The sequence below is a fragment of the Bolinopsis microptera genome, chromosome 2 (assembly GCF_026151205.1).
Source record: "Bolinopsis microptera isolate Bmic1 chromosome 2, MBARI_Bmic_1.0, whole genome shotgun sequence".
Lineage (NCBI taxonomy): Eukaryota > Metazoa > Ctenophora > Tentaculata > Lobata > Bolinopsidae > Bolinopsis > Bolinopsis microptera.
Window position 1 is genome coordinate 870,951 of NC_087073.1, and position 13,915 is coordinate 884,865.

Here is a 13,915-nt window from a genome sequence, read left to right on the forward strand (position 1 = left end):
TTGATAAATTAAACAAAGGTTCAAGCCTGATAAAGAACGCTCTTTCTTACTTACTGAAATCAAATCAATCGATTTCTTCATACAAAGGAGTCCGAGACGAAAAAAATGTATGTGATTGACTATTAAAAGTGTGTAATCAAAACTGATAAACTGCGAAATATCGCCAATATGGCAGGCTAGTTCTTCCCTAATCAAACTGCCAAGATAAGGTCAGTTTGTAGTTTGTAGTCTTTTTCCCGACAAATTAACAGAAGAACTTTTCCGTAGATCTCTCAATTTCAGACGGAAGGTCAGTCAAACCAAGTCGACACTGACCATAATAAATTACCGCAAATCCTTAAAACCACTGAGACACCATAAAAATGTACAAAACATTAAAAAATTAAGATCTTTTCAAGAGTTCTTAGCAAGAGATCCCTCCATTCTTTGCCTCTCCTTGTCGTCCCGAGTGAAAGGCGAGGATTTGAAAGAGGATTCTTCTCCAGCAGCTAAGGACTCTGGGGGAATGGAATAATAATTGGCTTAACTAGAAACAGATAGCTAAAATAAAACTATAAAAATAATTTGGCTATGCGATAGATAAGGATAACCGATAATATGGATAAGTTTACCTGCAATTCTAGAATCTCTCTCGTCTTTCACTGCACAGGCTCTCCCAGCTATATTTTTACCGGATGGTCTGACGGACTCGAATAACTGCAGGGAATGTGTACTGATGAAACATGCTAACACTTTGTGTTTAACATTAAATATCGCTATAGCATAATGCTCGGGCCAGAATTTATGACACGTTTTTTGCAAAGAATTCATATTTATATACTGTTAATCTGACAGACGTGCGGACGCCACATTATTACCTGGCCACCAAGGTAGACAGTCCCTATAATGCCCACCAGTCCTGCTCCAGCTTTACCTGGTTACCTGATTACCTGGTTACCTGGTTACATTATTACCTGGCCACCAAGGTAGACAGTCCCTATAAGGCCCACCAGTCCTGCTCCCGCTGGTTACCTGGTTACCTGGTTACCTGGTTACCTGGTTACCTGGTTACCTGGTTACCTGGTTACCTGGTTACCTGGTTACCTGGTTACCTGGTTACATTATTACCTGGCCACCAAGGTAGACAGTCCCTATAAGGCCCACCAGTCCTGCTCCAGCTGGTTACCTGGTTACCTGGTTACCTGGTTACCTGGTTACCTGGTTACCTGGTTACCTGGTTACCTGGTTACATTATTACCTGGCCACCAAGGTAGACAGTCCCTATAAGGCCCACCAGTCCTGCTCCCGCTTTACCTGGTTACCTGGTTACCTGGTTACCTGGTTACCTGGTTACCTGGTTACCTGGTTACCTGGTTACCTGGTTACCTGGTTACATTATTACCTGGCCACCAAGGTAGACAGTCCCTATAAGGCCCACCAGTCCTGCTCCAGCTTTACCTGGTTACCTGGTTACCTGGTTACCTGGTTACCTGGTTACCTGGTTACATTATTACCTGGCCACCAAGGTAGACAGTCCCTATAAGGCCCACCAGTCCTGCTCCAGCTTTTATCAGATCCTTAGCTGCTGTTCCAGACATTCCTAAAAGAGAGATCGCTATTTTATTTATTTGTTTTATTTTATGGTTGAAGAGGTATCAATATCTTATTAAACTGCATGGCTAAGTTATCATGGTTTCTGTAACGTTCGGCACTGATATTGATAGTATCAGATTACATAAGAATGTGAATAAGCCTTGATGTGACTTCCATTATTGAGCAGAACAAGTAAATAGAGAAGAAAACAAATAATGATTTTAGGAAATGAAATTTCATCAACATAAAGTTTAAATTCCCAGATAAAACACAATCTTTTAATTATTACTTCTTTTTTTCAGCACAACATTAAGCAATTCTACCAAAAACCGTGTGATTAGAAGTAAATTTAATTCTGATTTCTATTTTCAAACATTATTTTTGAAATGAAAACTAATATAACGTATGCTAACTCTAAATAAATTAATGTCCATAAAAAAATTGTATCATAACGGTTTCTGAAAAAATGGAAATTTGATACATTTTTTATAAATTTGCGAAGGTATTTACATTTGGCTAAAGGTACATGGTGGTATCTTAAGTATTTACTCTACTTATCACAAGTTATAAAGCAACAATTCACACACAATGTTAAATAAAGTTCTGACACTAATTTAAAATTGGAACAAAAACAAGTTAAAGGTCACGTGCAATATGGCTCACGTGCAATGCCCTTATAAGGACATCACGTGCAATTCTCCAGTTCTTCAGTCTAAATTAACATGAATGTGTACAGCCTACAGCACGGAAATTACATCACTACTGGCCAGTCCCATCCATAATGTCTAGAATGGCTGCGACAGCGGCTTCAACGTTTCCGTGTTTACTTTCCAAGACTGTCCGGATAACTTCCTTGTCTACTTCCGGGAACATGTCCTGAAATAAGGGGGAGAGAGTTAGAGGCAGCTAATATCTCGCACAGTATTGGAGAGCGTTAATGGCAAAAGTTTAACTGAAACACAAGTTTGGTCAGGTCTACTTTTAGTGCTGACATAGGGTTGCTTGCGGAGGGTTCACCTTGATGGTACTGATGTCTGCTTCGCTCACTTCTGGAGGCGGCCTGGGGGTGAAATGTTGGGGTGCAACCCCCGCGTACGGATAGTGGATCCTCTGATACGGCAGCGTTATCATCGGCATCGTCTGAGGATAAGAAGGTTCAAAAGCTTGAAGGAGGTAAAACCAAAAGTGGGATATTCAAAACCAAAATATATTGACTATCAGGAGTATTTGCACTTACAGAGCTGCAAGAAATTTAAAACACAGATGACTTAAGAAATTTCTAATTATATAACTACGCATACCCTTAGTCCTGAACTTCTGTGAACCACGTATGGTGAACGCCCAAAAATTCCGTGACATTGATAATGATGTCGCCTACATGAGTGTCCGCGCATTTCTAGCACTCTGTTCATTTCATGGCAAGAAGTCACAAAAATACGTCTGCTCAAGTTCTCCTTAAACACGAGAGAGAGTAGTGTCGTGATGATATCATGTTTATTTCTGGCCTAAATTGCCTAGGTCTTATTTGGTTGCTGCAGTGTGTAGGCTTGTACGTAGATGTGATGACAAATGAAATGAAACTAGGATTATTTGAACTTACAGTGTACGATACGATAAGGTTGATTGAGCCCTCTTTGGCTTCTCCAAGTTTTCCACTCAGGGGAAACCACTCGTCCAAAGTGTGACCCTGTAATAATTCTACATTTAATTGCTAACTTCCAGAATTCATATCGGTTCAAAAAAATAATCTCGTGCGCGCGACGAAACAACTATTATTGATTTCGCGTGTTCCAGCTTTCGATCAAATTTGACTTCATCTGGGTACGGCGCGTTACCTTGATGACCTTTGTCCCATTTATTCAACAGATTAAAGCGATAATTCTAAATTCCTGAACACATGATATCATGAACCAACGCCACAAATGGTTCAGTACCAGAACCACAACTCCTAATCGCAATATTTTAATAACTTCAGTGTAAACAAATGCACCAGAACAAATGGCGATCTTGTAAGGTTAACCTCGAACACAGACTGTGGAACAGCTATCTTTGCGTAGGCTATCCTCTGATCATCTGTCAGTGCTCTCTCGTCAAATATTTCTACACTCACTGTGCGCACACTGTGCGTATTCGGCAGGGGACTGAAACGAAATCACGTTAAAAGGTCGCTTCATTGTTTGAGGTTCAGGATAAAAGAAGGTATTGGAAACCAAAGAACTAAAAATAGAAAATCTCTGCCTTTGAGAGTTGCCGAACTAATGGATGAACGAACATATTCACGCTCGGCAGACAAAAATGTAGCAATGTTTGCAGTGGCATGTCGAACATAGATACAGCCAAGTTCTGAGAACAGATAAATTGTGCTTACCATTGTGTTACCAGCCTACTTAGTACTTACCAGTGGTACCGGCCTACTTACCAGTGGTACCGGCCTACTTACCAGTGATAAGCTGGTTACCTGGTTACCTGGTTACCTGGTTACCTGGTTACCTGGTTACCTGGTTACCTGGTTACCTGGTTACCTGGTTACCTGGTTACCTGGTTACCTGGTTACCTACTTACCTTATCTGAGAACAGATAAATTGTGCTTACCATTGTTTTACCGGCCTACTTACCAGTGGTACCGGCCTACTTACCAGTGATAAGCTAGTTACCTGGTTACCTGGTTACCTGGATACCTGGATACCTGGTTACCTGGTTACCTGGATACCTGGTTACCTGGATACCTGGTTACCTGGTTACCTGGTTACCTGGTTACCTACTTACCAGTGGTACCGACCTACTTACCAGTGGTACTGACCTACTTACCAGTGGTAAACTGGTTACCTGGTTACCTGGTTACCTGGTTACCTGGTTACCTGGTTACCTGGTTACCTGGTTACCTGGTTACCTGGTTACCTGGTTACCTGGTTAACTACTTACCAGTGATAAACTTTGTTCCAGCACGGTGCTTTGTCCGCACCAGCATGGGTGAAAGTTTCGTAAGTGTTGTGTCCAACTTTCAGCCGAACATACGGGTCCATACTGCCTATCAGTGTGTAGCTCTTGTTCAAAACTGCCTGAAATATCACATGTTACACTTACAGCAGAGTCACATGTTACACTTACTGCAGAGTCACATGTTACACTTACTGCAGAGTCACATGTTACACCCACTGCAGAGTCACATGTAACACCTACTGTCACATGTACACCTACTGTCACATGTACACCTACTGTCACATGTTACACCCACTGCAGAGTCACATGTTACACTTATTGCAGAGTCACATGTTACACTTACTGCAGAGTCACATGTTACACCTACTGTCACATGTTACACCTACTGCAGAGTCACATGTTACACCTACTGTCACATGTACACCTACTGTCACATGTTACACCTACTGCAGAGTCACATGTTACACTTAATGCAGAGTCACATGTTACACCTACTGTCACATGTTACACTAATGTCACATGTTACACCTGCTGCAGAGTCACATGTTACACCTACTGTCACATGTTACACTAATGTCACATGTTACACCTGCTGTCACATGTTACACCTACTGCAGAGTCACATGTAACACTTCTTGAAGTATCACATGTTACATTAACTGAAGTATCACATGTTACACCTACTTTTGCTCATGGAAGATAAACATGTACATACGGTAAATAATTGTTTAATAGGATTATAATAACGAGCAACCTAGAGCTTAATATTTGTTAGATGTTGAAACAATTTACTCTTAACATCAGACTCTCAATTTAGAAAAGAAATTTCCCGCCCCTAATAAAAGGCCCCCTTTTGTCGGCTACTGGAATTAATCCTTTCTTACCTCATGGAATGATGCTGTGATGTGTAACCCTAATATATTTGTAAATACACCAACTCTTTGTTGTAGATTCTTATATTATAGTTAAGTGCCGTCACAAATTATGTACCCTCCCACTCTCAGCAGACTTACGCTATTGTGTACAAATTAAATTAGCCTCATTTTTCGATCCTCCACCCCCCTCCTTAATTATGACGTCATAGGATTACACAGGATTAAAATTAAATTATAGATCCATTATCATGGACCGTCATAATTGTTTACAGAAATTATTGAAAACATTCATCTTTCCTTGAAGTCAGGGCCAGGGTTATCCTTAAATCTTAATTATGACTAATTTGCGAGGTTCTCACCAAATTGATAGTAAAATTGTTTAAGTTTCGTGCATTTGAATTACGTAATCACATATTATGTGAGTTCCGATCTCTCCTATAGAACGATACACCTAGCACAATCTACATTCCGGTCCTAATCTGGTGTCAAACAGTAGAGTGGTACTAAGATCAAGAATCTCGATAGTTCTTTTCTTCCGGAGAGAGAGTTATACAGTATTCCGTATTGGAGCAAACTTCCTCAGAGATTACTATGAGACAGCTCTAAAAGTATTGTAAATAATTGTGATTTTTGGAATGTTTCGAATAAAGTATTAGGAAGAATTGAGGGAACCAATATATAAAGAGAAACATAATAAATATCTTAGGCTTAATCTTCATGTTGCTAAAAAACGTTTTACTAACTTACATAATAGTGGAAAGCATAATTAATTTCATTTTTAGTGGTCCTTTGTACCTACCATTTTATTTCAATTTATAAATGTTTGTAGAAATATTCTTAATGACGTGTGATGATGTCTGTGTCATTAATATTTGAGTAAGTACATTAATTGTGATAAGATAATGTACACTGAGTGTAGACACTACACTCAACATTGTACAATCCATTGTATTTCTATTAAAATATTCTTGATATAAATTGTCATGACAAATTAAAATTAGTGAACAGGAAATTCATTAGGCCCGCTAGAAATACAGCTCTTGTAATTTGTCTCATCTTGTGCTCCTCATACTCCTTTAGCAACACCTTCACAGTGAACCATCCGCTCAGAAAGATAGCTACAGGTTTTAAATACAACTGATTGTATCCAGAACTCAGTTCCAAGAAATAACTGTATATTGAACTATATAATACAGTTGTATTATATAGAACGTACATTGGGAGTGTATAAGAAATCACAAGCTGTCATGGCAGTGTCTGAGTGTCCTACACTATATAATACACAATAATTATATACTCCGCAGTGCGTAGTACATGTATAGTATACTTGTAGTACATTTGCAGTACACTTTACCAGACTCTGGTTAACGAGCAGATAAAGTACACAGAAGTGTAGAGAGAGAGAGAGAGAGAGAGAGAGAGAGAGAGAGAGAGAGAGAGAGAGAGAGAGAGAGAGGAGAGAGAGAGAGAGAGAGAGAGAGAGAGAGAGAGAGAGAGAGAGAGAGAGAGAGAGAGAGAGAGAGAGAGAGAGAGAGAGAGGGAGAGAGAGAGAGAGAGAGAGAGAGAGAGAGAGAGAGAGAGGGAGAGAGAGAGAGAGAGAGAGAGAGAGAGAGAGAGAGAGAGAGAGAGAGAGAGAGAGAGAGAGAGAGAGAGAGAGAGGGGGACGAATAGTCAGAGTACAGCTGACATTCTTGTCATACTCATGTGTGTATTTGGAATAAATATGCATGTTGTAACTTGTACACGTTGGTATAGCCAAGAATACACGGCGTACAGAGTACACAGCGCGTAGTTATCGTAGTGTACACACACAGCAAATGTAGTGTATACCGACTATACACACAGCAAATGTTAGAGCAGATGTCGGGCCCAGCTAGACCCAGATCCCTCAAGATTTACAGCGCGAGTCATTATATCGTTAAGATAATTGGCTTGTACATCTGGTGGTGTGTATGTAGTGCCTGGTGACCTCATCAGCTCCACTCTGACAGTGTAATGTACACAAATCACCAAAACATCACGTAATATTACTTCAGCCTCACTGTCAACTTACCACTAAACACACATCACGCTCGTAATGAGCTGATATCACGTTCATTAAACAAAATTTGATACTTTTCAAATGAGAAATGCTGCTTTTTAATACACATGCTCTGAAATTAAGCATAATCCGTTAAAAGTGAGGTGTTTGGTAGAAAATGTAAGAGTTATGAGCAGGTTGCAGCTGCAGATGTACAAGAAAACCCCAGCTGCCCTATTTTTAGTGACAGTTACGTGGTGTCCTATCCTAACCTGCAGGCATGTCACGTGGTGTCCTATCCTAACCTGCAGGCATGTCACGTGGTGTCCTATCCTAACCTACAGGCATGTCACGTGGTGTCCTATCCTAACCTGCAGGCATGTCACGTGGTGTCCTATCCTAACCTGCAGGCATGTCACGTGGTGTCCTATCCTAACCTGCAGGCATGTCACGTGGTGTACTATCCTAACCTGCAGGCATGTCACGTGTTGTCCTATCCTAACCTGCAGGCATGTCACGTGGTGTCCTATCCTAACCTGCAGGCATGTCACGTGGTGTCCTATCCTAACCTGCAGGCATGTCACGTGGTGTCCTATCCTAACCTGCAGGCATGTCACGTGGTGTCCTATCCTAACCTGCAGGCATGTCACGTGGTGTCCTATCCTAACCTGCAGGCATGTCACGTGGTGTCCTATCCTAACCTGCAGGCATGTCACGTGGTGTCCTATCCTAACCTGCAGGCATGTCACGTGGTGTCCGTATCCTAACCTGCAGGCATGTCACGTGGTGTCCTATCCTAACCTGCAGGCATGTCACGTGGTGTCCTATCCTAACCTGCAGGCATGTCACGTGGTGTCCTATCCTAACCTGCAGGCATGTCACGTGGTGTCCTATCCTAACCTGCAGGCATGTCACGTGGTGTCCTATCCTAACCTGCAGGCATGTCACGTGGTGTCCTATCCTAACCTGCAGGCATGTCACGTGGTGTCCTATCCTAACCTGCAGGCATGTCACGTGGTGTCCTATCCTAACCTACAGGCATGTCACGTGGTGTCCTATCCTAACCTGCAGGCATGTCACGTGGTGTCCTATCCTAACCTGCAGGCATGTCACGTGGTGTCCTATCCTAACCTGCAGGCATGTCACGTGGTGTCCTATCCTAACCTGCAGGCATGTCACGTGGTGTCCTATCCTAACCTACAGGCATGTCACGTGGTGTCCTATCCTAACCTGCAGGCATGTCACGTGGTGTCGTATCCTAACCTGCAGGCATGTCACGTGGTGTCCTATCCTAACCTGCAGGCATGTCACGTGGTGTCCTATCCTAACCTGCAGGCATGTCACGTGGTGTCCTATCCTAACCTGCAGGCATGTCACGTGGTGTCCTATCCTAACCTGCAGGCATGTCACGTGGTGTCCTATCCTAACCTGCAGGCATGTCACGTGGTGTCCTATCCTAACCTGCAGGCATGTCACGTGGTGTCCTATCCTAACCTGCAGGCATGTCACGTGGTGTCCTATCCTAACCTGCAGGCATGTCACGTGGTGTCCTATCCTAACCTGCAGGCATGTCACGTGGTGTCCTATCCTAACCTGCAGGCATGTCACGTGGTGTCCTATCCTAACCTGCAGGCATGTCACGTGGTGTCCTATCCTAACCTGCAGGCATGTCACGTGGTGTCCTACTAACCTGAGCTATGGTTATACTGAGACCAGCTTGGGGCACATACGGCTGACCGGGCTGCTGCATTGCTGGTTGTGAGTGTGGGCGGGGTTGGGAAGGGGGTTGTGCCCCATTATTAGGACGGGGTTGAGGAGGGGGTTGTGCCCCATAATTAGGACGGGGTTGCGTTCCTGGAGGGAGCTCAACTTGTCGTCCTATGGCTGGGTCTGCTGTTACTGTGGTAACGGTCTCTCCATCACTGAGGGTAGTGGGGTTGTTATAGTTAAGTTGCATTAAGTTATATAGCTATAGCTATATAACTTAACTATACAGCTATATAACTTAACTATACAGCTATATAACTTAACTATACAGCTATATAACTTAACTATACAGCTATATAACTTAACTATATAGCTATATTATAGTATAGCTATACAGTTAAGTTATATAGCTATATAACTTAACTACAACTTAACTTAAGTTATATAGCTATAGCTATATAACTTAACTATACAGCTATATAACTTAACTATATAGCTATATTATAGTATAGCTATATAGTTAAGTTATATAGCTATATAACTTAACTACAACTTAACTTAAGTTATATAGCTATAGCTATATAACTTAACTTATACAACTTAACTTAAGTTATATAGCTATAGCTATATAACTTAACTATATAGCTATATTAAAGTATAGCTCTATTATAGTGCTTTTACAATAGTTGACAGAATATTTAGAGGAAACCATGATACGTCACTGAAACCTTTTAAAAAGCCTGACGAAATGTTCTTGACACTAATATTATAGATGTCAAAGATGGAAGACTAATTAGGATATCTTAATAATAGACTGGTCGAGCGAACTTCAGAGCGAACTTCAGAGCGAACTTCAGAGCGAACTTCAGAGCGAACTTCAGAGCGAACTTCAGAGCGAACTTCAGAGCGAACTTCAGAGCGAACTTCAGAGCGAAGTTCAGAGCGAACTTCAGAGCGAACTTCAGAGCGAACTTCAGAGCGAACTTCAGAGCGAACTTCAGAGCGAACTTCAGAGCGAACTTCAGAGCGAACTTCAGAGCGAACTTCAGAGCGAACTTCAGAGCGAACTTCAGAGCGAACTTCAGAGCGAACTTCAGGGAAACATTTAATATACCGTCACAGTACTGAGATACTTCAGCCAATGTGTACAGTAAGCTATAACAGCTGTAATCAGTGTTAAAGTACTAGACCGGATATATGATAGACTAATTAAATAATTAATTAACTAATTAATGAGTAAGTTAGTGGACCTGGTTCTGGTTTCCAGTCGGAGGAAGGAAGGGGGTAGAGGTCCGAGAACCACCTGATCCCTTCTCTGGCTTGCACTAGTCATCAGAGTTTACATTCTACAGTGCTGTGTGTATAATGTACTTTAGGTTAAGGCGTGTAATGTACAATGAAATGTATAGAGTGCTGCTAACAGGTGTATATTGTATACCTTAGCAACACCTGCTAGTGTATACTGTATACCTTAGCAACACCTGCTAGTGTATACTGTATACCTTAGCAACACCTGCTAGTGTATACTGTATACCTTAGCAACACCTGCTAGTGTATACTGTATACCTTAGCAACACCTGCTAGTGTATACTGTATACCTTAGCAACACCTGCTAGTGTATACTGTATACCTTAGCAACACCTGCTAGTGTATACTGTATACCTTAGCAACACCTGCTAGTGTATACTGTATACCTTAGCAACACCTGCTAGTGTATACTGTATACCTTAGCAACACCTACTAGTGTATACTGTATACCTTAGCAACACCTGCTAGTGTATACTGTATACCTTAGCAACACCTGCTAGTGTATACTGTATACCTTAGCAACACCTGCTAGTGTATACTGTATACCTTAGCAACACCTGCTAGTGTATACTGTATACCTTAGCAACACCTGCTAGTGTATACTGTATACCTTAGCAACACCTGCTAGTGTATACTGTATACCTTAGCAACACCTGCTAGTGTATACTGTATACCTTAGCAACACCTGCTAGTGTATACTGTATACCTTAGCAACACCTGCTAGTGTATACTGTATACCTTAGCAACACCTGCTAGTGTATACTGTATACCTTAGCAACACCTGCTAGTGTATACTGTATACCTTAGCAACACCTGCTAGTGTATACTGTATACCTTAGCAACACCTTCTAGTGTATTCTGTATACCTTAGCAACACCTGCTAGTGTATACTGTATACCTTAGCAACACCTGCTAGTGTATACTGTATACCTTAGCAACACCTGCTAGTGTATACTGTATACCTTAGCAACACCTGCTAGTGTATACTTTAGCAAGCAGGGAGAGCCTGGCTTACCTTCAGATACTCGAGATTATCATGGTATCGTCATTTTAAATTCATGTGCTCGGAATAAGAATACTTCGCTGTCAAAATGACAATTATTTGAATTATTAATAGCTATTTAGTCAAGGAGGAATAAATACAAATCGGTATTCAAATAAATTACAGGTTTCTTGAAACTGGACGAAAGCATTAGACCCAAATTTTAAGATTTAATTCCTAATTCTAATTCATAGTGATACGAAGTTCCGAATTTCAGTTGATAAACTTAAGTAATATTAATCATGATACAACTCACTATAAATCAGAAAATCAGCTGACTAAAGAGGAATAGAAATTGTAAATATAGACTATCTAGAAGTAAAACTAGTTCAAGTAAAAATAAAAATATTTCTGTTCAACAGGGTCAAACAATCACTATTGGGCTCAGGAGTTCGGACAAAAAACTCAAAATCTTATAACAATACAGTTAATAATCGCGACAAATCTGAAATCATCCAATTAGAAATGTTCAGTTTATCACGATACATACTCATAAGTTGATATAATATCAAACCAGTTTTACCCAAATAAAAACACACAAAAATCAGATTAAGGTATGAACTCCCAAGCGACCGTTTTGTTGAGAGATCAGCTATAAATGATGGAGTGTATAGATCTGCCACGGTGGGCAAAGTGGTAAAATGAGGGTACGTTAGTAATACTATCAAGAGTCTTCCTGTTCAAGTCGTTAGTTGCGCTGATGTCTTTAAACTCTCCCGCTACCTGCAAATAGACAACTAATTATTGCAATTCAGTTAGATATAACTTATTGTTCTTAGTTTTACTATCAAACTTTTTTAATCCTAGTAAGTGTAACTTTGCTATACACTTGTACATACTATATTATATATATATATATTATGTACAAGTGTTATTAAACTTTCACGCAATTATTTTTTATAGAATTAGCAGTGTTTTATCACTAAGTACCGAAAAATACGTCATCTGCGCGGTAATTTTCCGAAAGTTAGTTAAGAAGAAAGTTAGTTAACGAGAAAGTTAAGTATTTCAAATTCCATGTAAAGTGTAAACTTTAAATGAGCTCAGAACCGATGTATGCTGGGTATTCGTCGAGAAAAGGCCAGATATTAATGCAATTTTGGATGAGCTACATTTGCTTTGACATTGCATGGCTGAGCAAATTCTTTTAAAAATTGAAAGTAAGGTATTGAATTAAGTGAAGAGTAACGGATATGCTATTTTCTTATTACGTCATTAAATTCCTTGAAAACTTAGCATATGCCAAGGATTCATATTTTGATAAAGTAAAATTCTAATGACTATATAATTTAAATATTAGTATATGTGTCCTGTCCCGGGGTCTTTTAAAATGGAATAGGATTATAATACGCCTTTAGTAATAGATATCCGGTATTAAAATTAAGTTATACGTATAGTCCTTATCTAATAAAAATAGTTCCAGTGATTATGTGGCTCCTGCTTTGTGTTGGTTAATTAATTATTGTATAATCAGGTTTATCTAGTTGAGTTAGCTGTCATCCAGCCTCACAGTATGCAACTTATATTAGTCAATTTGTTCTATTAGTTGTACATCAAAATAATGTAAGTGTAATTTTGAATGGCTGAAATGTAATGCTTGAATCTTCATTCTCAATACATAATATAATAATTAATCGAATTTTCAAATTTAATGAATTGTTAATTTATGTATGCTCACTCACCTTGGAAATACCAAAGCAGGCTATAACAAATCCAATAACGCATTGAGTGGTGATATCGACTGGTAAACCTGCACAGAGATAAGATGAGTTGATTGTAACTCTGTAATCAACACAAGGGAGTTAACACGAAATAAAATTAAGAAATAAAATGAAAGGAGGTGTTATTAATACCATCATAGGGCTGCTCGGAGAGTCTGAGGTTAGCGCGGTGGTGCGCAGAGCCGAGTCCCGCGTGCAGTACCATCAACATCCCCACCAACACACATCCTCTACCAAGGTTCATTACATACATTCTGACCTGTGGTTACTAGAGGTTACTATTGGTTACTAGTGGTTACTATTGGTTACTATTGGTTACTATTGGTTACTATTGGTTACTATTGGTTACTATTGGTTACAGGGGGTTACTATGGTTACATCCCCACCAGCACACATCCTGACCTGTGTTCTAGGGGGCAGTGTTAGCAGAACGAATAGTAAATTTAAAAGTTTTAGTTTTAAGAGGGATTTGAGGGAATTTGAGGGAATTTGGGTGATTTTTAGTTGGCATTTTGGACGATGTTATATTTTTCAGGGTAAAACACTTTAAAGTATACGATACATTTGGGTTCTGGAAGAGTAAAAAGTTGGGTATATAGAATTTGTTTCTAATGCATTCCGCAGAAGGATGTGCAAATTTATAGCATTATTATGAAAATATGCAGAGCGGCCGGGAGAGTGCTTTAAGTGACCTGTTTAAGTGACCTCTCTCTCTCTCTCTCTCTCTCTC

At 40.1% G+C, this 13,915-nt stretch overlaps 2 protein-coding genes across 2 annotated transcripts; both read right to left on the reverse strand.

Annotated features, from left to right (window-relative positions):
- Positions 1 to 1,788: 1,788 nt before the first annotated feature.
- On the reverse strand, positions 1,789 to 10,470 carry LOC134826529 (toll-interacting protein B-like). The gene is made up of 7 exons (XM_063838920.1): positions 10,365 to 10,470; positions 9,098 to 9,329; positions 4,495 to 4,631; positions 3,593 to 3,713; positions 3,173 to 3,259; positions 2,590 to 2,712; positions 1,789 to 2,448 (listed from the first exon to the last, which is right to left on the reverse strand). Exons 1-7 carry the CDS (start codon positions 10,445 to 10,447, stop codon positions 2,332 to 2,334), a joined length of 900 nt encoding a protein of 299 aa, XP_063694990.1. The 5' UTR covers positions 10,448 to 10,470; the 3' UTR covers positions 1,789 to 2,331.
- Positions 10,471 to 11,506: 1,036 nt separating this feature from the next.
- On the reverse strand, positions 11,507 to 13,440 carry LOC134826530 (ER membrane protein complex subunit 5-like). Its single transcript, XM_063838921.1, has 3 exons — positions 13,318 to 13,440; positions 13,147 to 13,214; positions 11,507 to 12,187 (listed from the first exon to the last, which is right to left on the reverse strand). The coding sequence occupies exons 1-3, from the start codon at positions 13,436 to 13,438 to the stop codon at positions 12,053 to 12,055; spliced, it is 324 nt and encodes a 107-aa protein (XP_063694991.1). The 5' UTR covers positions 13,439 to 13,440; the 3' UTR covers positions 11,507 to 12,052.
- Between the last annotated feature and the right edge of the window lie 475 nt (positions 13,441 to 13,915).

Coding starts and splice junctions, on each gene's coding strand:
- LOC134826529 (XM_063838920.1), bottom strand. CDS start 10,447: ATGACTAGTGCAAGCCAGAGAAGGGATCAGGTGGTTCTCGGACCTCTA. Junction 9,330..10,364: donor CGACTGGAAACCAGAACCAG/GTCCACTAACTT, acceptor CACTACCCTCAG/TGATGGAGAGACCGTTACCA. Junction 3,260..3,592: donor TTCCACAGTCTGTGTTCGAG/GTTAACCTTACA, acceptor GAATTATTACAG/GGTCACACTTTGGACGAGTG.
- LOC134826530 (XM_063838921.1), bottom strand. CDS start 13,438: ATGTATGTAATGAACCTTGGTAGAGGATGTGTGTTGGTGGGGATGTTG. Junction 13,215..13,317: donor CTCCGAGCAGCCCTATGATG/GTATTAATAACA, acceptor ATCTCTGTGCAG/GTTTACCAGTCGATATCACC. Junction 12,188..13,146: donor CCTGCTTTGGTATTTCCAAG/GTGAGTGAGCAT, acceptor GTCTATTTGCAG/GTAGCGGGAGAGTTTAAAGA.